At 38.8% G+C, this 26,531-nt stretch overlaps 3 protein-coding genes across 11 annotated transcripts in view; 1 reads left to right on the forward strand and 2 right to left on the reverse strand.

Annotated features, from left to right (window-relative positions):
- Nucleotides 1–96: 96 nt before the first annotated feature.
- klc3 (kinesin light chain 3) lies at nucleotides 97–8,505 on the reverse strand. Of its 4 annotated transcripts, XM_047820648.1 has the most exons (15): nucleotides 8,428–8,456; nucleotides 8,231–8,335; nucleotides 7,534–7,656; nucleotides 6,371–6,600; nucleotides 5,541–5,771; nucleotides 5,276–5,351; nucleotides 3,960–4,185; nucleotides 3,770–3,857; nucleotides 3,557–3,658; nucleotides 2,408–2,581; nucleotides 2,195–2,294; nucleotides 1,163–1,212; nucleotides 968–1,089; nucleotides 788–854; nucleotides 97–666 (listed from the first exon to the last, which is right to left on the reverse strand). In XM_047820648.1, exons 4-15 carry the CDS (start codon nucleotides 6,578–6,580, stop codon nucleotides 580–582), a joined length of 1,533 nt encoding a protein of 510 aa, XP_047676604.1. In that variant the 5' UTR covers nucleotides 6,581–6,600; nucleotides 7,534–7,656; nucleotides 8,231–8,335; nucleotides 8,428–8,456; the 3' UTR covers nucleotides 97–579. The 4 variants fall into 4 exon arrangements, 3 of the variants coding, with proteins under 3 accessions (XP_047676604.1, XP_027003818.1, XP_027003821.1); XM_027148017.2 differs by lacking the exon at nucleotides 7,534–7,656 and having other exon boundaries at nucleotides 8,428–8,472; XM_027148020.2 differs by lacking the exons at nucleotides 7,534–7,656; nucleotides 8,231–8,335 and having other exon boundaries at nucleotides 8,428–8,505.
- A 4,602-nt stretch (nucleotides 8,506–13,107) lies between these two features.
- On the forward strand, nucleotides 13,108–16,330 carry ckmb (creatine kinase, muscle b). The gene is made up of 7 exons (XM_027146376.2): nucleotides 13,108–13,261; nucleotides 14,236–14,445; nucleotides 14,692–14,846; nucleotides 14,934–15,066; nucleotides 15,157–15,452; nucleotides 15,551–15,740; nucleotides 15,825–16,330. Exons 2-7 carry the CDS (start codon nucleotides 14,256–14,258, stop codon nucleotides 16,001–16,003), a joined length of 1,143 nt encoding a protein of 380 aa, XP_027002177.1. The 5' UTR covers nucleotides 13,108–13,261; nucleotides 14,236–14,255; the 3' UTR covers nucleotides 16,004–16,330.
- A 476-nt stretch (nucleotides 16,331–16,806) lies between these two features.
- Nucleotides 16,807–26,531, reverse strand: part of mark4b (MAP/microtubule affinity-regulating kinase 4b) — a 36,891-nt gene continuing 27,166 nt past the window's right edge. Inside the window, exons 10-18 of one of the 6 annotated variants that reach the window (XM_047820301.1) lie at nucleotides 26,270–26,369; nucleotides 25,663–25,772; nucleotides 25,359–25,539; nucleotides 24,961–25,172; nucleotides 24,506–24,609; nucleotides 23,033–23,308; nucleotides 22,159–22,241; nucleotides 21,159–21,203; nucleotides 19,605–19,781 (exon numbers count right to left, since the gene is read on the reverse strand). In XM_047820301.1, the coding sequence (XP_047676257.1) occupies nucleotides 19,717–19,781; nucleotides 21,159–21,203; nucleotides 22,159–22,241; nucleotides 23,033–23,308; nucleotides 24,506–24,609; nucleotides 24,961–25,172; nucleotides 25,359–25,539; nucleotides 25,663–25,772; nucleotides 26,270–26,369 (1,176 nt within the window). In that variant the 3' untranslated portion in view covers nucleotides 19,605–19,716. Of the gene's footprint in view, nucleotides 20,806–21,158; nucleotides 21,204–22,158; nucleotides 22,242–23,032; nucleotides 23,309–24,505; nucleotides 24,610–24,960; nucleotides 25,173–25,358; nucleotides 25,540–25,662; nucleotides 25,773–26,269; nucleotides 26,370–26,531 lie in introns of all 6 variants that reach the window. The other 5 variants (XM_047820302.1, XM_047820300.1, XM_027146364.2 and 2 more) reach the window with 5 other exon arrangements.

A 26,531-nucleotide genomic window follows, 5' to 3' on the forward strand; every position in this document is an offset into this window, starting at 1 on the left:
AACTAAAATTATTCTTAATGTTTGATAGAACTAGCCAAAATGTGACCAGGGAAGCTCAGAGAAAGGAATAAATAAACAAGATAATTTTATCAGCTGTATTCTGAGGTCTCACAGCATTCCGTCGATTTGATGAAAGTACTGTGAATGAAAGTTTTATTTTGTTCTATAGCATTAATATACTGAGACTGTACAATGTATTAGATTAAAAAAAAAAGTAAAACCAATTTATAGTTAGGATGTTTGTAGCACTTAACTAAACTCAACTAAATATTAGTTTTAACATTAGCATTTCATTTTACTTTGGAAATGCAGGCCATAAAATGTGGCAAATAACTCTAATGCTTACCTGTAATAATTAAATGGGATGTTTGAGATACAGCTGCATGTAATAAGTTAAAATCTTACAGAGCGACAGGATTGCATGGTAAGAGGGAAACAAGGAAGGAAAAGAGAAGTGTCACATACTTCATCTGCTTAGTGTGGGCCACTTCATATTCATTTGAAATAAATACTTTTTTAGTTATAAACGAGCTTCATGCTGCCATTTGGAGACAGGAGCAGGACAGTGGCTAGGAAATCTTAACCATCTCCACTTAAAGAGCTCCGACGGGCTAAACTCTGAGTGCTGGAGCTCAGAGCACGACGGTCTGTCAGCCTGTTGAGATTCTGGAAGGACAAACAATATGTACTGGATTGGATTACACAGAAAACAGCAAAAACTGGCATAATTACAGAATTTATTCTTGCAAAATATGGGAAAAGTGGCAGTGTATGAGTGAGTTCTCACCCTTACAGTGTCCTGACTCTCCCTTATTCCTACATTCAGCACATTGAGGGAATTTGCTCTTTTCATTCTGTTATAAAGAAATCATCCAAAATTCATCAGATCAGGGATGACCCTGCATGTATTTCATACACAGTATGAGCAAATTTATTCTTTAGGCTCAAATAATAGAATCGAAAGTACCCAGGATTGCGAGGTGCTGTTTCTTGTGTTCCAGCCCCTTTGAGCTTCTTAACCAGCTTTTCACTGCTCCGCCTCAGAGATTCCCGAAGCTTCGTAAAAGAACCACTGCGCTTCAAGCTTTCCTACACCCAGAATGACATGTTATAAGAAATGTGGTTTGGAGAGGTCAAAAAGACAACTAAATACTGAGCATACCTGCCTAGAGCTTCCCTCTTTGGTGTGCACCCAAAGTGGTCTTCCATCTCCTGACAGTAAGAGACAGAATCATTAACAAAATCTTAATTTGAGGTTATGAGCAAGGTAACATCTTTTATTGTCTTTTGGGCAAAAAAAAAAGTGCCAAATCTAAGATTTAATCCGTCTGTACTGTGCACGATAATTTTTTTCAAAAAGTAGCAAGGCTTTGACAGGTTACAAGGCCATTCTCTGGTTTATAATTAAATACGCATTCTACTGCTACAGTATCTTGTACAAACAGCTACAGTATAGTAACAGCTGACAGGTATGAGAGACAGTTAACGTATGCATATTGGTGGACTTTTCGGTGAGATGTTTAATTAGCATTTTGGAAGGAGCCCCCAGTTTAGCACTTTTTAACAGTCAGACCTGTTTTTGAAGTTGATGTATGATGGAGTGCTCATCATGCTGTGATAGTCTTGATACATATGTATCTGTATCTGTATATCCTGTTCAAATTGTTAGTTTTTTATGATAAGAATGCTCAAATGCATCTACAGGAACTGGTAGAAGCCTGATAGTACAGATACCTGCTCTAAAAGGCTTGAAACATGTGGCTAACATGAATGAATGAGTGTGACATAAAAAGTATGGCAGAACTAAATATTCATTTATTCACCATACTGACTTTCTCAAAAATAGAGCTGGGTTTAAGAAATGCCACAAAGTGTTTCATATCACTGTTGCCAGTAAGTAATAAAATAAAAATTGTTTACCCTAAAATATCAGTGAAATGATAATCTGGCATATTACCCAGTCGTACCTGCTTTACAACAGAGGAACGGTTGGTTTTGCTTTTCCCCTTTTAAATTGGGAAGATTCCTTTAATTGACAGTTAACCTTATAGTCATAATTGCATTAATATTGCATTAATCCAATGTGCTAGAGTAATGAGCCAAAACAAGTACATATTTCACATTACTTCTGTTTATATTAACTTGGTATAAATTTTTTTTGACAGTTTTTTGAGTTGGAGAGGCTGGAATTTACCTTCCACTGATCCGAACTCCTTCTCATGAGCACGTGTCAGGATCTCTTTATACAGAGCTTCAGCTTGTCTGTACTTCCCCTGCTTGAGGTAGCATGAGGCCTGTTAAATAAATACATACATATTCTTTATATAGCTATTATTGTACATAATGTTCTCTTCTCAGGCACCACTCAGTACAATACTCTTAACCGTAAGGTATCACTGATCCTTACCAGGTTATTTTTGGTTTTGGCCACATTTGCATCATCTGGGCCTGGCTGATTCTGGTAAATATGAAGGGCTCTCTTGTAGTAGTCCTCCACCTCCTGGTACTTGCCCTGGTTCTGGCACAGCAGAGCCAGATTATTGAGCTGCTTCGCTACATCAGGGTGGTCTTTCCCAAGCACCTGCAGAAACAGCAGTATAATCTTCTGTGTGCAAGGTATTTACAACATATATTTTATCACAATATATATTTTATAATATAAGTTATCTATGCATTTCTGTTGCTTGTTCAGGGGTCTTATGGTAAACAAACTATTAATAACGGTTTATTAGCAGGTGAGGAGACATATTAACTACAGCAAGATGTAGATGGATGGTGTGTCAGTATTTAATGAGACCTAGACTGCTTTTTTTCCATCTCAACTAGTAAAGTAAGTTTACTTAAAATTTGGTTATTAAAATCTGTACTACTGAAGTGGTGCATTGCTGCTTTATACTTACAAGTAGCTTCAGGCCAGTTAACAGTTTAACCACAGAGTTGCAAATATATACACCATAGTTTTTAACCAGTTGTTAATAAGCCAGCTTGGTTCTCTTTATGTGTAAATATTTATTTAGACATTAACGTGTTTTCTAACTACACATAATTCTGTTAACTAGACCAAAGACAGGGAGGATCTTTTTGTTTCTCTGCGAATGTTTATGTGCACACATGCAAAACCCTAGAATACAGTGTCCTGCTCACATGACCATTTAATTCTGTCAACTGTCAAAATATCAGCTGATAATCTAATTATTAGCAGTTGAATGATAAAAGTCATGCACAAACTATGTCAAATCAAGTCAAGTCAAGAATCTTTTATTGTCATTTCAACCATATATAACTGACTCAGTGAAATAAAACAATGTTTCTCCAGGACCATGGTGCAACAAAAAATGATATAAAGCTACATAAAACAAGACATTATACAACATAGATTAGGACTTACATCCCAGCCACATAAAATGCAACATGTGCAAACTAGTACAAAAGTGCAAGACAAAAACAGACAATACAAAACACTACAATACACAAACTAGTGCTGACCAGTGTGCATACTGTATTATAAAGTATATTGTGCACAATGTTCTTTTACACAATAACTGTGAATCCATACCTTTTCTCTGATCTCCAGTGCTCTCTTGCACAGAGGCTCTGCTTCTTTATACTTCCCTCTTTTACCATAGAGCACAGCTAGATTATTTAGAGTAGCTGCGACCTGTACACATTTATGGAAATTATATTTAAAGCAGACAAATGATTTTTCTATAAACATTAAATAATACCATCCAAAAGCAATATATTAAAAAGAATAAATACAAGAACATACTGCCGGGTGGTCCATGCCAAGTGTCTCCTCACGTATTGTTAATGCGTCATTCAACAGAGTGGCAGCTTCTTTATATTTGTTCTGGTCCCTGTACAGAGAAAAAGGTAACACAACCCCGGGGCTAAATGGGCTGACTAGGCAAGATACGAATGAACAACATTTACCGATTATACTCTAGCCTATCACTCACCTGTACACAAGTGCCAAGATGTTTAGCATAGTGGCCACATCTGGATGGCAATGCCCAGAGGTTTTCTCCAGGTCTTCCAGAGCCTGTTTGCAAAGAGGCACAGCTACCTCGTATCGGCCCTGAGATGCATACTGAATCACCAGGTTGTGTAGAGTTCTAAGTCTGGCAGGGATCTCATATCCGGCCTGGTGGGCTGCAGTTATTGCACTACGGTGTGGTTGAGACACTGCAAGCACAAAAGGATCCGTGTAAAAGTGAAAAACTGACAAAGCAGCAGCTTTTAAATGACCTGAGTTAAAGAAATTTATTGCCATAATGTACACATTCTACACGCTCAACACAGATGGGTGAATAAGGGAAGGGAAAAAATAGTGGATACATTATACATCATGCTGTTAGAATTTTACTCCCATGGTTTGCATAAACTTATCCCCTTAGAGAGAAGGATCAATATAAATCAATACAAAGTTCTTCTGATTCTTGACCTTTACCCTACGATGAAACATATCTATCCTGGAGAGAGTATTTTGAGAGAAACTGTTGTGTTCTGTGTAGCTCTGTTTTGTTCTATGTAGCACCATGGGTCTTGAGAAACGTTGTCTCATTTCACTATGTACTGCGTCAGCTATATATGGTTGAAAAGACAATAAAAGCTTCTGTACTTGACTTGACTTGAGTAATCTCATCCCCGAAGACAATATACCTGTCCGCAGGACACAAGACTTGACTTAACTTTACAAGTACTCGCTGAATGGTTGGAGGTTTAAAAATGATGTCAATCATATATGACCTTCTATCACCAGATCTCAACCCAAAGGAACACCCATTGCACATCTTTGGCACTCTTCACCTCAATCTTTGAAACACCAATGTGGAGATATTTTCAATAAATTGTTAAATGTAATTGGTTTTCATACATTATATACTCTCCACCTGTCAAGGAACGGGTGCACCGACTGGAACAAAAATCAGACCAAAATACAGGGATAGAAAACTGAGGTTAGTTAAAAAAAAAAACATAGACACTCACTGGAAACACTAGGAATAAACTAGGAAGGAAAATACCAAACAGGATACAAAAACCAAGATTATAACAGAGAACACACACAAAAGACACCAAGCAACGTCAAGGACTTATTTATTGTACTGTGAACCATTTGAAATACCCATTCCCTATTGCACTGTCTTTGTTATATATATGTACCTGTGGTGCGTGTACAATAGTAACATTGTCACTAAGGATGTACTTGCACATAACACTAAACCTGAAAGGCAAATGTGTTAACAGGCTTGCAGTTCAGCTTTAGAACACTTACTCTGTCTTTGCTCTTCTTCATCAGTGGGGAAGAGATCATCAAGAGACTCCTTAACTGAGGAAATGTCTTTATCCTCCTGTTAGACAAGTTCAATCACATCAACCAAACAGCAAGATAGTAAAATTTATATGCATGCAAACAATTTTCAATTAACAAAATAAACATTTTATATCCTACAAATTACATTAATATGCATTAACTAGGAACGTTCAGTAAAACACATGTACACTGATATAGAACCACATATATGCTTTGGGATTCTTACCAGTGACAGCTCATCTTGGTCGTACTTGCGGATGCTGCTCATGAACTGCAGGTGGTTGTTTTGCTCCTCTAGTGCCACCACTTCCTGCTCACGTTCCTGCAGCTTCTGCTGAGCTCCAGCCAGCTCATCTCGCAGCCACTGGTTCTCCTGGCACAGCCGCCTCACCTGAGCACGCAGTTTCTGTTTCTCTGCCTCCAGGGAACCCAGGTGTGCCGACAGAGCCATTATCATCTGGGGTAATGAGTTCGAAAAAACAAACACTCTACATTTCTGTTTGATTTGTCAAAATTTTACATATGTTACATTCTAACTATAAGGATTTATGATGAAATACACATAAGAGAAACTTATCAAAGTTACCACAATGAAGGATTATCCCATTTTGAACACTCGATCAATACAGCAAACAGCAGCAAATGTAAGATTTGTTAGTGGTAGATTAGTGTAAGATTAAATGTAAGATTAGTGGTAATCAAGTGCAATCAGACCCACACAAACACTCAGATACTGCATACATGCAAATACTTACCTCTACAAAATTAGTCTTAGTTCTTAGTCTTAGTTCCCCAAAAATGAACATTTATTATTTTACTAACAAGCAGGTTTTCCTTTATTACAGAGAAATGTCTACATTAATATTTGAGGTTACTGCTTGTTAAGCTAGATTAGGTCAAACTTTCACATGATTTTCTAATGATTTACTTATATACGTAGGTGTATGTGTTTCTATTTTAATTTATTCATATTGTGCACAAACATTGAGGTTTGACATATGAATGAAGTTACACATTAAACATAGCACATAGTAAGTGTCTGTTCCTGACGCCAACCTGTGCCTCTCCTAATCCCAGTTCAATTTTGTCCAGGGACTGTAAAATGATGCCACTTTTCTCCTCCTCTAGACTGCTGTTGTCACCGGTTGTCCGGCTCAGCAGTGTCTCCTTCAGGATGTCCAGCAGACTGCGGTTCTCCTCACGCAGAGCCTCCAGTCCTGCGATCACCTGCCTTGTGCTGCTCAAGATCTCCTCTGCTGACAACATGGCTCTGGCTTAACTCAGTCCTAAGAGGGGAAGCAATATTTGACAATCTCCTCAGCATTTCATATCTAACCAAAAAAGAAAGGATTAGTTGGAGAAAACATGCTAGTAGACACTGATAGAGCAGCCTTCTAATGTAAGACTGCTGGCAGTTAAGAGAAAGTGACAAAAGAACTAGTTGTAACCCCAGAATAAATCAATATATATTTTATTTTATGTCCTGTTGCATTAGTGTGTCAGTAGAAAGATTCTCTTTGGAATTATAGATTATAGATCCAAACATTCATTTACAAAGAAAATTAAATACATAAAAAAAAATCTACTCTATTAAAACTGAAAAAGGTGATCATTATAATACAAATTTCAGATACAAAATAAGATAAAGCCTAAGACCTGTATTTTTACATTGTCAGATAAGTCAGGTAGCAACTGATGTGTTACTAGGAGACAGAAGTCCCTCAGGAAATGAGAAGGGTGTGTGAATAGGACATAAAGTATTACAGGCTACTGCAGGTCCTTTTAGTGATCACTGGGCATTTAATCAAACGAAATGAATTGCTCATTCATAGTACTTACTACTTCTTAAAAATGCAAACAGTCATGGATACATATTCAGATTATTTCAGCTATCATCTTGGTTCAATATCATTGTAAGGCTTTTCAGTTATAAAGCAAACAGTGTAATAAAGTATAGTACTTATTGAACCAGGCATTATAGCTGATAATAAACCTGTGCATCATATCATTGTGTGCTCTCTAACAGAAGGTGTAAGTGTTCCGTAAATACTGATGCTTTTTATTCAAATAAATTGTCAAAATATCACACATTAAAATAACGTGTTTAGTAAAAGAAGCATGTTTATGGGTTTTTGTTCACAAGTTATTATTAATATTCTTGGAATCATGAGTATATCATCATAAATCGTATTTATTATCACTATTAATAAAATATTCACTTGGGTACTCAAAAATTGCCTCTGGGTGTGAATCTCTATGAATATGAATGCACAACGAAATGGACTGGTATGAAATCCAGGGTGTATTTCAACCATATGCCAGGCTCTGTACACACCTCAACCCTGTCCAGAATAGAGGTTATTAATGAACATATAAATAAAACTCCATAAACTTCAAAACCGAAAAAAGAAAAAAAAACACTAGGATATTGTATTCTTCTGTTTTGTGTTGAGCTTTTGGTGCCTCAGGTTACTCCTAAAAATTGTTTACATGTCAGTTTATGTAACATAATACAATACTTTTACGTGTCATGTTTATTTTATTTTTTTGGGTGGAACAGAAACATGTATTAACAACATGTACAGTATATATACATGTATGTATATATATGACATATTTTACAGCTGAAATACTACTACTACTGACAGCAGTACCATAAGAAACCCTAAAATAAACTATATTTCTTATTAGGGTGAAACATTCCTTGCTCATTCCGGACATGAGCTTTGTTTAGAATTAATACACACACTATATATAATCAGAATAATGTCAACCTGCAGCGTGACTATGTCTCAAATGTTTCGTGTTAGTAAAATATACGTGATAAACGTTCAGAGTACTGAGCAAACCAGAGAGTAGTAGACGAAGGACTGCTTGCCCTGAGCGTATTGTGTAAAGTTAGATGGATCTGTTTACCTGACAGAAACACCGTGACGTCGAGCCCCGGCGGAGAAACCTGAGGATTCGGCGTTTAAAGGTAACTACGGCTCAAATATTTCGACCACAGACCAAAATCCCCATCTTAGGTAGTCATAAAAACAATACATACAGTAAGCGGGTTAGTAATTATTTACCGCGGACTACGAATAACCAGAGGTTTGCCTAGTTTATACCTTCCCAGCGTGCACAGCGGCAATGATGCGCATCATCCTCTCAACGTGAGACTACAATAAGCTGTTGGCTCCGCCCACCACACACCTGCAGCCCTCCCACCACACACCTGCAGCCCTCCCACCACACACCTGCAGCCCTCCCACCACACACCTGCAGCCCTGCCACCACACACCTGCAGCAATGCCACCACACACCTGCAGCCCTCCCACCACACACCTGCAGCCCTCCCACCACACACCTGCAGCAATGCCACCACACACCTACAGCCCTGCCACCACACACCTGCAGCAATGCCACCACACACCTGCAGCAATGCCACCACACACCTGCAGCCCTGCCACCACACACCTGCAGCAATGCCACCACACACCTGCAGCAATGCCACCACACACCTGCAGCCTTGCCACCACACACCTGCAGCAATGCCACCACACACCTGCAGCCCTTCCAGCACCTCGGCAAGGAATAAATCATTCAAATATTTTGTCTACGTATTGAAAATAAATGGAGTATTTTTTATTCTAGAATTTTCCACCAACAGAATACGTTAGGTTCAAGTTAAAAGTAAAATTGTAAAAAGGCATGTAAAAACTTCTATTTATAAAAAGTTCTACTTTTTACTGAGTTTTTAATTAAATTCGTTTGATTTGAAGCACTAAATATTATAAACCTTTATTAATAGTGAGCTATGATTTCTATAACTAAACACAACAACAACAATGGACTTGTCTTTGATCCATGATTCATTGACTTCTGGTGGTCTCTGGAATCTGCTTTGAGAACCACTGCCTATCTGTTATGGTTATGAATTACATTACAATGAAATATGGATGGTTGTCCAGGAAAAAAATGTGAAGTGGCCAGGTTAAAAACAAACGAATGTAAATTGTCATGCCAGTTTGGCAACTAATAGGATGTTGTTTTTTTTTACTTTTGTTGTTAGGGTATTACTATATCCCTTGATGAATACCTAAATGAGTTTGATCTATTATATAATGTCAACCTGTAAAACTGGTTTTCTATTGTACAGTCAAAATGGTAGGAGGTGTTTTGGAAGATGTTAAGAGAGGAGTGCCTTAATGACGTCTCACCAGAAACACAAGACAAAGCAGCTTAAGCAGCTAAACTGGACAAGTGAAATAAGTGGCATTAGTCTGTCCCTGTCAGACATGCTTAGCATGACAAGCCACAGTCACACAGGTCAGGACACACCACCTGCAGTATCAACAATACCAAAGAGAATTGCTGATCTGAAAGTAGGGATGTGCGGCATGACTTCGGGAGTTAGAGAACAGGCAAGGCAAAATCCAAATGGGTATTTTGCTTAAAACTGAGAACTAAGCACAGAACAGTAAGGGCTCGGCTATGGATAAACAGGCTATGTCGGCTCTGATAGAAAAATGACGGTAGACGAAGCTTTGGCAAAGCATATGTGCCAAAACAGAGTGGGGATATGATGGTAGAAGAGCAGGTGTGACCAGGCAGATATATGAGGCAGGGCTGATTGATAGTTCAGCTGCTTGCCACAGGGATTGTGGGAGATCAGCTCATGCCATATATGGACAGTCTGGCAATGGGAGGGAGGCTTACAGCTCCAAAGGGCAGCCTGGGTAACTTTTACTAATTCTCCTATCTGACCTAAGGTTTATAACAGACAATATATAATTGAGAATTAAACGTCAACTGTCAGCAAAATGACAATAATAAATTCTATTGTCAAATAGTGTTAATTCCCAAACTGAGTGGATGTTAGTTAAAGATGGTAATTGACAAATAATAGTCTTAATTCAAAACATGATTTGTTATTGTCAATTAATATGATCATGCTGTACTTAATATTTTAATTAATGCTTTCAATTTCCCATTGCAAGAATTTTGTGATTAAATCCACACATAAAATAATGGTAGTGATAGTACAACATTTATGGTTAAGGTGTTGTTACTAGTAGGGGGTTTATTTGCTCCTAAATATCCTTCAGTGTTTCCTTTCATTTAGGTGATGAAGGAGAAGGCTGGGGTAAGAGCCATTATTTTCCATAGCACATGTGTTGGAAGATGTGGGGGAGAGGTGCTAAGCATTGGGAATGTTATTAATGCATATGAGTCAAGCCAAGCTGTGAACCAAGTTTCTCTCACTGCACAGCTGATAGTGTGCATATGGGCCAGCTCTGCTAAGAGCAATCTTTGGAAACAAAAAAGAAAGTGCATGTCTTGTAATATGTCCTGTGCAGCATATGAGCATATGGGACTTTACACTGATATACAGTATCTGGCAACTTAGCGCTTATACATACATTTCAAATATAGCATAGGGTAGCATTGATGCACAACCCAGAAGCTTATGAGCAGGCTCCTCATTTATATTACTATAAGTTCATTGCACTGTCTACAACATTAGTTAGTTACTCTGATCTGCAAGGCTAGGGGTTACTGGAAGGTTCTGTGGCTAGGTGCACGAACTGGACCAGAGCTGAGTCAATGTAATTCAATCAGGAGGTCTGTCACGGGGAAATGGACAACTTTGCGACCCTGCACTAAACATAGCACTGTAACACGACAAGGTATTGGGTAGACTCACATTTCAATAGAAGAGGCTTCTACACCAAATGGAATAGTGTACGCAAATACATGCTTCGCCTGTTTAGATATAATCACATGAAACAGACTAGAACGGTTATATCTGACATAACTGTTGATATATCATATTATGAAGGAAACAACCTGTAATGCACAACAATGTCAAGCAAACCTGTTAATTATATAATGTGCTCATAGAAACTCTAGCACTCTTATGCAAGAGTTAAATAAGGACTAACTCAGGACTAAAAGCTATCTGGTTACCTGGCATGTGTGTGTGACATGTTTTATAAGTGGATGCTAAATTGGATGCAGTTTGGCAAACATAGCTTCCAATGTTCTGACTGCAGCACAGGTCTAACACACCCTGCATGTATATAAGGCACATAAATGTTTGGCTTACACACAGTGCATAGAATAACCTGCAAATGCAAGTTATTACATGGAAGGAGATCAAGTATAATAGGTTAAATATTTCTCACACTATGCAATCATATAACCTTAAAATAGAGTCACAAGGAGGGAAGGTTTTGTCCCAACTGACAAAATAATGTAAAAATGCAGATGGTTTAGCAATGGTTTATATTTTTGCATTTTTTTCTATTATTACTTTAATTTTTTTAATTCTATTATTTGGTCTAAGGGGCCAACATGAACAATTTTTAAATAATCTTATTTTTTCTTTTCTTACTAGGAATTCTGTTTAGAAAACTGTTTCACAATACATATTTGTGTACTGCATGTTAAGACATCTTATCTTCATTTCATTGTTTGCAAGATTATAGTATTGTAGATATAATGCACAGTTTAGGTTTGTGCCAGATTTTTGACTTTCCAAAGATACATAACCTTGCACCAAATGCTTGATCTGTACCACATATCTCCCAAATTTGCAGTGATGCGGAATCCCACAAAATCAGTCATCCTCTCTTCAACAACCTTGAATATCATCAGTATGTAGCAGTATAAAGCCAGACAGATGGAGCTCACTGGTAAATTTGGAGGCCGGCACTGCCGGCTCCTTAACAACCCATTTCTTCTCTGTAGAACTACGGCCCCTGAGAGAAAAAGTGCAAATTGTTATATTTCAGAACATACTTCAACTAGACAATAAATAAATTCTCACAGCAAACCAAGTTACATTATGACCCTTTGGTTTATTTTCTTTGAGCAAATTAAAATATATTTATCTAAAATGAGTCCTGTATTATTTTACTTGAAATTTTCATTATTTTCACAGTGGTCAAAAATCATTATTTAAAATTTTTAGCCATATACCTATGATAATGACTACTAATCATTCATTTATTAATTCATCTTCAGTAACTGCTTTATCCTACACAGGGTCATGGTGGAGCCATAGCCAATCCCAGAAACATTCAGCATAAGGAAGATAATACACTATGGATGGGATTCCTGTCCATCGCTGACCATAACACACAGAATTTTGAAAACTCATTGACACTACAGGAAAGTATAATAAAATAGATGTTAACATTCAATTAAGCATTTATGTTTAGTCTGTCCAAAGTTAATAATAATTAATAATAATCAGTGTTACAGTGCATATCGTGCTTATGAAATACATTTCCAAAATTCCTGTATACAGAGGAGGAACAGCAAGGGACAATTCCTACAGATTTAAGGCTGAGCTAAGGTTTAGCTAGCCAAATAAACCTCGGCTGGTTATCTACATCCATGAACTGCACCCTGCTTTAGTTCTAAGACACTTTGAAGCATGTGTCAAATAATAAAATGCAATAACTAACTGAGCTCTAGTGAAAGCTACTGAGTATATAATTTTAAAAAGACCAGAGTTACTCTTTTCAAGGTAACTTTGAAACCTATTAAGTTAGAAGCAAAATATTGATGAAATATTTTTCAGCACAGATGCCTTAACAGTTGTAAAATCTTTAAGACAGGAAATGTTGGTTTTGTATTTCTCTGGGAACGTCTCTCACAACTCCCTTAGCCACTATGCAGACAGGGACAGGCGGAAGGTACATGGGCGGGAACAGCTGTCACCCCGTCTCTGGTGTTGTGATGTAGCTTCTTTCCTTTTAGAATCCATGGCTCCTAACAGAGAGTGCTAATCTCCAATAGCCTGAGAGCATACTTCGACTGCGCAGCCAATGGACATTAAGCACCGATGTATATAAACCAAGGTCTGACATTTTGAAGAGCTGGGCAACCCCTACATTGACTTTGGTGAACAGGATCTGATCCCAAGGACTGTTACCTTGTTCTCTCGTGCAGGTAAACCAATGGTGACTCTACAGATTGAAGCATGTGGGAACTGGGGAATGATTGTGCTAAAAGCACGATTAACAGTGGACTTTATTTATTTATTTAAAAAAAAAAATTACATTAAGATATCCAATAGTTTTCAAAAACTGCTAAAATTCAGCACTGTTTACGGGGTAATGTTATGATTATTTGGAGCCTTCTACCTTTTCTGATGGAGAATTTTTTTTGTTGTATATTGAAACCAATATAATAGGTGATTAACAATGAATGAAATGATCCAAACATTTAACCCCTTAAACTCCCAAGACTTGTTGACAAATGTCTCACTCTTGTAACTATAAGACCTTTTCTATTTATCTAATTTATTTACCGAATTATGCATAGATGTTTGATTAAACAGGCTTAATTTCCTAAATTCAATTCTTTAAAAACATATATAAGAACAGCTGGAGTGGTATTGCCAACTAAAGCTAGAATTAGCGCTGTGGATGTGTGGGACACCTGTTGTGTAAGGTCAGCTGTTGAAACATAAAATGCAAATCTCATTCCTCCTATTCATTCCAAATTCTGTAAAACATTTCATGTAATTGTGTGCCTGTGTAATCACAATTGTGATTAAGAGTAGGATTTAAAGGGAAATCTTGCTAAAGAAATAGAGAGTTCTAACTTTGGTCCAAATATTCTTACACACCATCCCCCACAGAAATAAGAGAGGTGTATGTGCTAGCTGGACAGAGTTTGCATGCATGCTAAAAATATCATCTGTGGTTTGATACATATAAGCATGTGGACCATGCCCCAACCACTTTACTCAGTAATATGAAACGTTGGTTTCAGTTAGCCAGACAGCTAGTTACAGTGAGATCCAGGTTCACACAAGGCCCAAATATGTCACCCCTGACTGGTAGGAATAATTATAGGTCTCTTCTGACAAAAAAGAGTAGCATTTTCTCATCATTTGTATCCCCATGCACTTTTCCTAGATCATCTAAAAAGTGGAATCATGACTAAGAACTGCAACAATGACTATAAGATGAAGTTTCCTATGGAGGAGGAGTACCCTGACCTCTCCCTGCACAACAACCATATGTCCAAGGTACTGACCAAGGACATTTATTCCAAGCTGAGAGGAAAATCTACCCCAAGTGGCTTCACTCTTGATGACTGCATCCAGACTGGTGTGGACAACCCTGGTAAGAAAGCCTGTACAAACACACAGTTAGACTTAATGATGCACCATATCATTTTAAAAAACATTTTAGCTACACTACCACCATCATAATTTGGGTTACTACAATACTCAAAATCTAGACATGAGATCAAATTAAATTAAACTGGCAAACTGGCATAGGTTTTTTTTTTTTTTTTTACTAGTACCAAAGGTATCGCCATGCTATTAGTATTTCATGAGTAATGGTAATTTTTTATCCCATATGCAGGTCATCCTTTTATTATGACTGTTGGTTGTGTTGCTGGTGATGAGGAGTCCTATGAGGTCTTCAAGGAGCTCTTTGACCCTGTCATTTCCGACCGTCATGGTGGCTACAAGCCCACTGACAAGCACCATACTGATCTGAACTGGGAGAACCTGAAGGTGTGGAAAAAATCCACAAAATTTTTAAATCTTTGGTAATTTGTGTAGGTATAATATTTTCCATGGCCTCCTTCATTCTTTATGTAGGGTGGCGATGATCTTGACCCCAACTATGTTCTGAGCAGCCGTGTACGTACTGGCCGCAGCATCAAGGGATTCACACTGCCCCCCCACAACAGCCGTGGTGAGCGTAGGGGTGTGGAGAAGCTGTCCATTGAGGGTGAGTCTTAGCCATCAGACTACCACCACCTAGTTACAGATCATGCCTGCAGATTCAAAATGTAAGCTTTGGTCCTGATTCTTTTCACAGCTTTGACCAGCCTGGATGGTGAGTTCAAGGGCAAGTACTACCCCCTGAAGGACATGAGTGATAAAGAGCAGGAACAGCTGATCGCTGACCACTTCCTGTTTGACAAACCTGTCTCCCCACTGCTTCTGGCTGCCGGTATGGCTCGTGACTGGCCTGATGCAAGAGGCATCTGGCACAATGACAACAAGACCTTTCTGATCTGGGTGAATGAAGAGGACCATCTGCGTGTCATTTCCATGCAGAAGGGTGGCAACATGAAGGAGGTCTTCAAGAGGTTCTGCACTGGTCTGCAGAAGGTAAGACAACCAGATGTCCAAAGCTTGAAAATATTAGAATTCTTCTCTTTGCACTTGTTAAATCAATAAATGGACATCTGTGTTCTCAAATTACACAGATTGAGGAGATCTTCAAGAAGCACAACCACGGATTCATGTGGAATGAGCATCTTGGTTTCATCCTGACCTGCCCCTCTAACCTGGGTACTGGACTACGTGGTGGAGTGCACGTTAAGCTGCCCAAGCTCAGCACACATGCCAAATTTGAGGAGATCCTGACCAGACTCCGTCTGCAGAAGCGTGGCACAGGTATACGTTGTTATTACTGTAAACAGCCAAGATACCCTGACTTGATACTTTGAACTGCTTGACCCTCCTTTTTCACTTGTCCAGGTGGTGTGGATACTGCTTCCGTTGGTGGTGTGTTCGACATCTCCAATGCTGACCGTCTGGGTTCATCTGAAGTGCAACAGGTACAGCTGGTGGTTGATGGTGTGAAGCTTATGGTTGAGATGGAGAAAAAGCTGGAGAAGGGAGAGTCCATCGATGACATGATCCCTGCCCAGAAGTAAAGTGGAAATAGTATTTCTTTTTTGTACTTGTTCTTATGGGTAACCTTACCATCTAAGGATCGAGCATGCAAACAGGAGAAGTGCTACTGATTGACATTTCCAAGAGACACTCCATCCTGCTCCCTCTCTTTCATACTTTACATACTTTCTCCTTTCCCCATTAACTATTTTCTTTTCCCTCCTTTTTACTGTCACCCTGCCACCTTTTCCATTCTTCCTGTAACATCTTGGGATCAAACCACCGCATAGATCAGGAAACTCTGACTGTGCTGTATTCACCTTTGTTTTGGTTGTACAGAGTAATTAAAAGCCCCATGAAATATTAAATCTATGTGTTATGGCTCATAATTCTAGCTCATGCGTTACAACAAAATCACAATCGGTATTACAAAAATGGGAATGAATAAAAGATTTGTTCTTTAAACCAGGATCTAAAACAAAATCTAATCAGATAATCTCAAGATCTCACTATACACACATACACACATGATTCATACATAAGGGGCAATTTAGTGTCACCATAAAATGTAAAATCTGCTCTTACTGCAACTGAACACACTTGATTACAGACCGGCATTTTAGACACCAAAAACAATGCTATAGCACTGGATTGGGAAGCATGCAAATAAGTTTAATGGTGTCATTGTGCTTACATGTAGAATAGCTCTTTAGGAATCTTCTTGTGCTCTGCTTTCTTTTCCTTGTCCTCTTTTTTGCCGTTATTTACTTCAAAATATTCCGTTTTTCACATCAGCATAGCCACTATTTCACTGTTAGAGGTGAACGCAAAGCACAGACAATGATTTTATTTCTCAATGAGTTTATTCCTCAGCCATTCCCCTTTCTGTACATGTACAGGCAGAAAAATAATCTAAAACTTAAAAGAACAAAAGAAAATCATAATTTACCTACACAATTTTACATATTTATACAGTCAGATAGCCTTGGAGGAGGAGAAGTAACAGTAGGCAATGATTTACCTCTGGATTAAACTGTCAATGCAAACACAGCAGGCAGTATAAGTTTTACTCTGAAGCAAAAAGTTACTTCTTTTAACTGAACCTGCTTAAAAGTGGAGTAAAACAAAACATTTTTTCTGATGCTGTATGTATTTGAAAGGAAATAAAAAGGCATTTTTGTTCAGTAACTAAGGCTACATCTTACTGTGATGTGATTACAAGCCATATGACCAGCAGAGGCTATTATTTTAAAACAGCACTTATTGTAGTGTTTCCAAACCAGTCCTCAGTCTGTCTTCCTAACACATCTGCACCAGATATTCAAGCTTCTCTGGAGTTTAGGTGTACTGGGAGCTGTGACACTGCAAAATGTGGAGCATCTGGGATCCCTGAGGACCAGTTTGTAAAACAGTTACTTAATGTAACAGTGTTCTGAGTACTTAACCCCTTAAGCATATCGAGATTTTATAACTATTATGAATTCTTTTGCAATTACAGTAAAACCAAAAGGTTGCATGTTCACACATATGAATGAGGAATGTACAGCTTGACCTGCTCACAGGTCCAGCTGGTTTCAGGGGTTAAGACTACTTATGTTTATTAACTAAAGACCAAAAGCCACAGTGTTTTAATTGAAAATTCAAATTTATCCCCCCAAACACACACACACACACACACACACACACACACACACACACACACACACACACACACTGCTAGAATAAAGAGATTCTTTTTGTATGTAACGTCTGTATATAATAGGTTTGAATATAATAATTTTTTGAGAGCAATTCAAACTTTGTCTTGACTGAATTTGCTCCGGACTGGAACCAAAATCCACACTAACTGAAACAGCAAGGCAACAAGTCATTAAGGAAGCAGACTGAGCTGCAAATTGCAAATGCTAATTAACTGTAAAAGTGAACTGGTACATTCTGGCATCCATTCTAACCACAGGTTAGAACCCATGGACCGACACCACCAGAACAGAGAACCAATACACAGCAAGACTAAGAAACCCATGATCATTTTCTCCAAAGCCTATATCAAAAAGACATGGATTTTACATTGGAAAAAAATACTTATGATGGATAATAAGAAAATTTATCAAATATTTCTTACTGCAATTTAATGCATAAATGATAAAAACCTACTGCCAACAAAATAAGACTATTTCAAATTAGTTATTAAAAATATCTCATAATAAGATATTAAAATAAATGCAAGGAAAATGGTTATCTTGGTGGTAGATTGTGTTTTACTAACAATTACTGTCTGTCTTTTTAATTTTTGCGAATTGTTCAGTGAAATTTTGGAACCTACTCTTTAGATAGACCTTGTGCCTTACATTTTTCAGAACAGTGCTCATAGGAATTGTACAGCTATAAAATGTAGGATAGCTGGTTTTGGAGGGTAAGTATATCTCTTTACAACCTAACATCATTACATCCCACTACAGCACACACAAATAATGACACTGACGTAAAGAGGTCTTTTTGAGCTAAGAATACTAAAGTAATCTACGTCAAACAGTACTGAAATTATATCACAGGATAATTTGGCAGATGTTTTAGCACCCAAACACTTGACACATTATCAAAAATATAGTACAGTCTACAACTGTTAGATGACTCCAAGGCTACGACTAGACTAGCACACTCCAGGGTTTCATACAAATGCTGAACCAATCAGTTTTGCACAGTGCATGTACATATTTCCTTTTTTAAGGTGGTGACCGGTTCAACCAAATCAATGGAGAGCTGCATGTCTCATGTCCATTGAGAAGAATCCTCTTTTTTGGCTGTATAAGAGAAGCTTCTCATCAGCATAATACTTACAGAACAGAAGAAGTGTTGTGTTTTGACTTGGCTTGACAGGTGAAGTGTACCATTTAAGGGGGGAACACAATTAAAAAAATAGTGATGCTCACTCAACCCTAAAGTGCTACCGAACAACAGAAGTTGAGACTGCTGAAATGCAGACAAAAAAAAAAGCCATAAAGGCTACAATGTTAGTGGCTCAGAAGAGCAGCCATCACTTATCCCAAAGTATCACACAGGTTTCTAACAGCTTTTTGTTCCTATTAGGCAGCTCTTAATCCTGTGTTTAGGCTGTTTTTCAACCAAAGAAAATGTTCGTATAAAATACACACAAAAGAACTGGTCTGATAATTGAAGTGTTCAGGTTGGTGCAAATTTTAAAGGATCACTAAAAAGAAAAAAAAATGTTCAAAATGTATTAAATAGCAGCTGTTAAAAGGAAATGACATGAAAGACAGAGACACCGTGGTGACCATCAGTGTCTGTCAAAATTGGAATAGCAAATAGATTGGCTAAGACACAGAGTAGTAGTCAGTGGGGCCTCGTACGTGGCAGCCATGAAGCTCTTCGTGTTTGTTGCAGAGTCTGAGCCCACAGAAAGTGCAGGTGGCATAGGGAGGTTTCTGTTTTATTGCCCCCTGCTTTACTCCCATACCCCTCTCCCCTGTTGCTGTTTAAAGTTCCAGCTCTTTGGACACTTTGGTAGCGATGTCCCGGAAAGCAACTGGTGCCCCCCATAGGCGTTTAAAGCGGACCCCACTGGCATCTGTGGGCAAGTGGCCTACTTCAGCCTCGAATGCCACACGGGAGCCGGCAGCACCATGTGTACAGGAGAGGAGGAACGGGCCAGCCTGGTGTACCTGGCAACCACAGCCCTGTGCCGCCTCACGAACTGCTAGCACCACCTCGGCCGGGACCCGCGTGCTTTGCACCTTCACATCCCAGCTGCATCGAGGGGTCCGGGGCTCTGCCGCTTTTTGATACCCAGATAGATGGCGACTGTGAGAAAGGAAACAGAGGCAGGGAATGTTTGGGGAGGGGGAGGGTTGAAATGAAATGTGGTGAAAAGGGGTGTGGGCAGAATATGGTGCGAATAGGAGGATAGGGATTGTGGGGTTGGGGGGGGGGGTTATATGTTAGAAATGTTGCAAGAGAAAGAAAGTAATATGATCTGAAATTAGAGAAACTGACAAACTCATTATGTTACCTGGAGGTTCTTCAGAGCATGTTGGTATTGCAATAAACATTTGGCATTGTTTAATCAATTAGAATCACTATATTATAAATGTTTATATAACTACTCATATTGTTAATCATTACTGTGACATGTATCTTAAAGTTTGAAATAAAGATCTTTTTCTCTCCCATTACAATGTGCATCAAATAACATGTCTCTATATAATATACCGGATATTTAACATAATGAGTTTTTATATTTTAGTTATTTGCAGTGCACGTGTCTACATATACTGATAACTTTATGCTCATTGAAACCTGAGATACTTACAGTTAGTCCCCTAATGTCAAACAGTTGTTAATCATGTATTATAAACATAAACATATTTTCTGCAAGGTCTCTGAACATGCTTAATATCAAGCACTGACGCAGAACTGCGTTCACCCACAGGATGGACTCTGCTGATGAACGCAGTTGTGTTTGTTCTCAGTAACCCATGGCAACAAACAAAACCAGCAGGCATGTAGCAATGTCCTACAAATGAACACCATAAATTCAAGCACATGGCATGACCTTTAAACCCCACCAAGTTAATAGTAATGATTTTCTTAATGGCCTTTCGGTTAATGTCTAATTTAACGGTTCTCATTTCAAGCAATATCTGCAGTTAGCAAGTGCATATGGGTCAAAGGGGACAGGGCAGATGGAGGAAAGGGGTCTGATCTACTGTAACATATTAGATATTTAACAGTTGGTGCACATCACACAAAGTGCACAGAGTAGATGCTCTAGGTGTATGCACATATTTAAAAAATTACCTGGTGTTCTTAACCTGACAGTTTGCTTCTGGGGCGTTTGAGGGGAGGAGAGAGAATCAGTTTTAATGGTTAGAGTCGGTTTTGTGAACACAGATCTCAAATAACTGGAAATAAATTACACAGACAAACGACACGTTCTACATTTAATCTGTGTTCAGAAAACTGCTCCTAAGTTCATTTTCAGCTTCTTTTAGAACTTTGCTAGCTGTAAAAGTGCACAAAAGATCTAAAGGAAATAAGTCTTTGATTTGTTTAAAGAAATGTCTTCGTTAGCATCTGTACTACAGATTTACAGAAATATATCTATCCTCAGTTACCTACAGTAATTGTGACTGGTATTTTGGTATGGAATGACAGAAAATAAAATGTATACACTCTTACCTTGTGACCGGAGATCTGCAGACTCTCTCAGGTTCGTCTGTGACCCTCAAGACGAAGACAAAAGTTTGTGTTAGGAATCAACTGATAGAGAGCATCACTCCATCCACCTTCTCCAAAGTGGAGAAATCACCAAGAATATGTCTGTCTGTCTACCTATCTACCTATCTACCTATCTATCTATCTATCTATCTATCTATCTATCTATCACTCTCTCTTTGACTCTGTATATTCACATATGAACTATTTATTTTAGATATACAATAATATAATAATATAATTATTAACAGTAAATGTGTGTTTATATTTCTGTAATTTCCTTTTTGTGAATTAAAATGAAATGTCTAGATCCCCTTCAATATCCAAATAACACAGCATATTTAGTAGATCTTTGCAAGCCCACACATTTGGAGCACAAAGCAGCATTGATGAGCCATTGTTAAACCCAGTCAAGCATAAACCTGTTGTATGCGGTTCTGACTGGCTGTTGCTATAAACCACAAGGTTCCCTATTAAGCTGATTACACAGCTAATTAAGTTATAGCATGCAAAGTAAACTACACCAGATCTGGCACCATAAATAGCACAATAGTTTTTTTAGATGAATGATATGAGCTCAAATAGGCAGGCGACTTAAGTTTGTGATCAGTGAGCTTTTCACAAAGGAGACACATGATGAATCATGACATGAGCTGGTCTAAGGTGGTGAAGAAAAGGAAAAATAAGAAAAAACACAACAAAAAAATGCAGCCTATGTTGCAGTGCCCCCTAGTAACGAAGCACACCTGAAAACCTTCAGGTGTTTAGCCGGAACATTCTGTACTGCAAACCACACTTGTATATCATACTGTAGACACTGCTCTTTGTATTTGAAAGTGCAATGTGGAAATGGCCTGAAGGGGGTGCTCTGCTCCTCAGTTCCAGAGAAGAGGCACTGAACATGGGTGTGGTGTGCAGGAAGGAGGGGGAAAAGATGGAAAGGTGGAAAGATGGGAAGACTTACTAACAGTTTTCGATCCATGTGGCAGAGGGCAGCCCGAGACGGACTTGTTTGAGCTCTGACGCTTAGAGGGGTCAAGACTGACCCTAGGAGATGGAAAGGGGAAAAAAGTAAAGAGCAGAGTATGACAGAAAGAGGGAAGGACAGAGAGGAAAAGAGGGAGAGAGCAGAGCAGAAAAGGTTGACAGAGAAAAACGACTGAGGCTAACTGCCAAGGAAAGAAGCAAAAAAGACAAAGCACCCCAATTCAGCCCAGACTAAGAATGAGACAATAATGTGCACTGGGAGAGTTAGAAGCTCTTGGTTAATAAAAGAGGGATATTTGAAGAAGAGTTAATGCAGTGTATGCCTATTTATTCAGAAAATGATGTCTTGTGTGAGGATTATTGTTATCTGAATACACTAAAAAGGAACCCACTGCCCACTAGCACTTATTCTTAGCTCCTATGAAATAAAAGAGCTATGAATTATGACTTTCAGGTGCATAGCCAAATTGTAAGAAGCTGTTTCAGTGGAAACAAGGAACATCTAACTTGCAGAGCCTAGCCTTTTAATAGGTTTAGCTAGAAAAGCCTACATTCCCTGTTAGGTTCTTTCATATTTTTGCAGATGATCTAAACCAAAGAGATCTAGGTGAATCAATTTACGTTCCAAATATATACACATCCATCTGCACATTACAGAGGTTTGAACTCATCTATAAAATTAAATTTTAAATTTCAAATTTCTCAAGGTTTATGGGCAAAAACTCATGAGAATGCATTTTCATTTTCAACAAAATCATTTGATGAGTTCAACTCTGTGTATTTTGAAAAAAATTCTGTTCTGTCTGATCCACATGTGCATGCTTGTCCTGTAGTCTGTTATCTCGCCTTACCTGCGTGTAAGTTTGGAGGTGAGTTTGCTGAAGAGGTTTGAGCTGGCGCGAGTGCGGGCGTGGGGCAGCGGGCTGGCATCGCGGGATAAAGTGGGGGAGGCTGGTGGGGCATGCGCAGGCATCCGGCGTTCCCGGAGCTGACCCCCATGAAAAGTGCTGCGAACAGTGGAGCCTCGGCTCAGGCGGGAACGTTCGGCTGAGGAAGATGAAGCGCCCCCTGCACCAGATATGCTGTGAGTGGAGGGAGAGGCTGGAGGTAAACGATGAGAATGTGAGCTGGGGAGAAAAACAAAAACAAAAACACACACAACAAATATTTATTGGGAACACAATGACACGACAAACAGATTATATTACATTATTACTGAGTAATATAATCAGATATCAGGCAGACGAGGCCTTCGACAAGAGTGAATGTGCTGTGTCACCCAGCTATGAGATTTCTCTATCTCATTTTCTTATTTATTCTCTCTGAGGACAGGAACTGCCAGTTCTCCCGAGCAAAACACACACATCTGCTCATAAGGGAGCAACTATGGAGTGTAATGATTGAGCAGTGCACATTGAACTGCGAGTACCCGGAAACAAAGACCTACAACATGTGATGACATGTGAGTCGGAAAGATAAGGTAGAGAGACAGAAGGAATGGAGAAGAAAAGAAAAGTACATAAGAACTAAAGAGAAAAATATACAGAACTTAATAGACTTATGGGAGTTGAAATAGTTCAATGTAGGTCTTTGATTAGCAGATCTTCTTCCCTCAGTGATGCTCATTTTGCACTTTAACACTGAACTAACAGATCTCACACAGTGAGCCTCTGCCTCACCACTGGCCTTGGGTCACTTCACTTAACGCTCTAAATAACACTGCACTAATAGATCTACCCCCACCCATACCCACAAGTGCATGTCTGGCTCTAATGGAAGCTCAGGTATTAATTTTTAAGCCTGGAAGCAGAGCTGAGTGCTCGTTTATAATATTATTTAGCTATGCAGAAAAACGACATAACTGCGTGACCACTTTAGTCAGTAAATATTTCAACAATGTGTACATTGCCTAAACATTAAAGAAAAACTAGAAGAGAACACAACACATCATTTCAGCAAAAATGTGACAAAATGTTTGTGATGTGTGCCTTCACTAGAGCCACAGTTTTGTAAAGGAAGTGCTAAATCAACACAGTTCCTTCTATCTCTAGCTTTTAAAGTTCACGCTGCCCGCTGATAGGCCCCAGAGAGAGAGAGAGAGAGAGAGAGAGAGAGAGAGAGAGAGAGACGTCATGCCGTAAACAGCTGCTAAAAGCATCTCAAACCAAATCTATGGGAAAAGAGTTACAAGTTTATAGACAATTCCACTTGTTTAAACACAAAACAGCTCAGTATTCGAGACATTATCTAATTATCGCCTTGTTTTTAAATGAACAAAAGGCAAATGCTAGCAGACACACAAAGATAAAAAAAAACCACATTACCTGTTCTCCTTGCCGTTCTGCAGTAAGGAGTGTCTATCAGTGTTGGAACGGTCTGTACATACATATGTGTTTCTGCGGGACATGGCACTTGCTGGTACGTTGTTCTGGAGGATAAGAAATGAGAATGCAAAGTGCTGAACAGGACATCGGCTGTATTCAGATTTTGGTAACATATCATAAGCAATATCATATTTACAATAAATACATTAAACATGTACAGTCTATGCTTTAACAATATTCTTAATTTATCTGCTGTAACAATACAAACTAATTGGAAAAGCCTTAAACTTTTGAGTTGTATGCACAGTACACAGTACAGTTTGGGTTTGCTACAGTTTCAGTTAGTATGTACTAGCATTTAATGCCTCTCTTAACACTATATCTGATTACAATCCCTCTGCATTCTTCTTTAATAATGCATTCAATTGCTGATGTGATTAAAGTGTTTCGTTTACTGAGGGGACAGCAGCTTCTTTGCGGCGATCAGGGATCTCAGATTTGTTGGGGTTGTTAGCTGTGCTGACCATTGGGCTGGAGGGTGGGATGTTACGACTCCCCACTACACTTGATCCTGCCTTTCTCGTGGCCAAACGCTCTTCCTTTGAGTCTGACTCTCCTGTGCTGGTTGGGCTGCGTTTAGGGTGTGCAGTAGTTGCTGCTGGACCACCTGAAAAACAAACATGTAAAACAACTTAATCATCAGAGAACCTTTTGAGTTCAACTAGTAACACATGAGAAATAATAATGAATGCGCAAAGTCTCATTACAACATTATATAAGACATCAGCTGTTTAAAATAGAATCATGCTAATCTATGGCAAATCATTTTGCTGTCTTTGATCTGCAGACTTACAGAAGTCACTGTGCCGCCTCTGACGGTGGTAGGTGGAGGCACTACGCTGGGGTTTGTTGTGGGTAGTGGAGGCCGAGCTTGATGACGAGGTGGAGGAGTGTTTACTGGTACCATTGGTTACAGGATTGGGTCGAACTCGTGCTAGTGACAGAGTACTACTCGACCTGGAGTCAGTGGCATCCTATAGAGGAAAATAGGTAAAAGCAGCAAAGTTAGAAGCAAGAGTACATAAACACGTGGACTCACGCTTGCACACACAAGCAAACATACAATCACACACACTCAGAAATCGCAGGGTTCTCACCTCGCTCCTGCGGCTCAGCAGCAGGTAAGTAGCGGTAATCTCATTGTACTTCTGAGTGGTCAGAGCTTCCTTGATCTCCTCACGAGAAAAGCCCATTCCTATCATTACATCTTGAAAGGAGGGAACAGGGAAACTCAAGAATTATAAAACAAACAAACAAACAGTCAAGCAGTGAAAACAAACCCATATTTTAACCACCATATAATAGTTTTACTTCGGCTCAATGCTGTTCAAATAAAGAGCACTAGATCTACATAAAATAATCATGTCTGATAAATTTTTGGGGAATCAATTTGTGATAAATTTTTGTAAAACGAAACTCTTGGCCCACTGAGGTTGCTTGTGAGTTATTTTTTCAGCACTTGTTTCCCATTAAGAAAAGTTTTCCCCACATCCTGGTTTTCCTGCCAAATGATCGCACAGAGAACATCATGATTAATCAGAATCAGAATCAGAATCAGCTTTATTGCCAGGCATGTTAATTGTCTCTATTGAACCCTGAGGACTGCAACAATAACTAAAAAAGGTTCGAATCAGAGTCAGGGTCTGCAGAAGCATGATCAGTCTCTTCTGCACTGGCAAAAACAGAGATATAGAGAATTCTCACCTATCCTTCCCGGGTCATTGTAGTCCTCCACAGGCTCTATGTGTGGCTTCAGCTCATCTGCCTCATAGCCAACATTCATCCACTTATCTTTCATGATTTGCTAAGGGAGAAGCACACAACATTAAGTTACACTAGACATGCAACATTGTGTATAATCCTTAGTCTGAGTAGTTCGAAACAGGTAAAGAGATTAGAGACTTTTATTGGGTGACATTATTTTGGCAAATTGAATCCGCAAAGTAGACTTGTTTCATTTACTTTT

Source organism: Tachysurus fulvidraco, chromosome 11, assembly GCF_022655615.1.
Source record: "Tachysurus fulvidraco isolate hzauxx_2018 chromosome 11, HZAU_PFXX_2.0, whole genome shotgun sequence".
Lineage (NCBI taxonomy): Eukaryota > Metazoa > Chordata > Actinopteri > Siluriformes > Bagridae > Tachysurus > Tachysurus fulvidraco.

Excerpts from the sequence above, each read along its gene's own strand:
- klc3 (XM_027148020.2), bottom strand. The coding sequence starts at position 6,580 with ATGTTGTCAGCAGAGGAGATCTTGAGCAGCACAAGGCAGGTGATCGCA. Across the intron at positions 5,772-6,370 it reads TGGGATTAGGAGAGGCACAG|ATGATAATGGCTCTGTCGGC; the intron begins GTTGGCGTCAGG and ends TCATTACCCCAG. Across the intron at positions 2,582-3,556 it reads CACTGGAGATCAGAGAAAAG|GTGCTTGGGAAAGACCACCC; the intron begins GTATGGATTCAC and ends CTGTTTCTGCAG.
- ckmb (XM_027146376.2), top strand. The coding sequence starts at position 14,256 with ATGACTAAGAACTGCAACAATGACTATAAGATGAAGTTTCCTATGGAG. Across the intron at positions 14,446-14,691 it reads GACTGGTGTGGACAACCCTG|GTCATCCTTTTATTATGACT; the intron begins GTAAGAAAGCCT and ends TCCCATATGCAG. Across the intron at positions 15,741-15,824 it reads TCTGCAGAAGCGTGGCACAG|GTGGTGTGGATACTGCTTCC; the intron begins GTATACGTTGTT and ends TCACTTGTCCAG.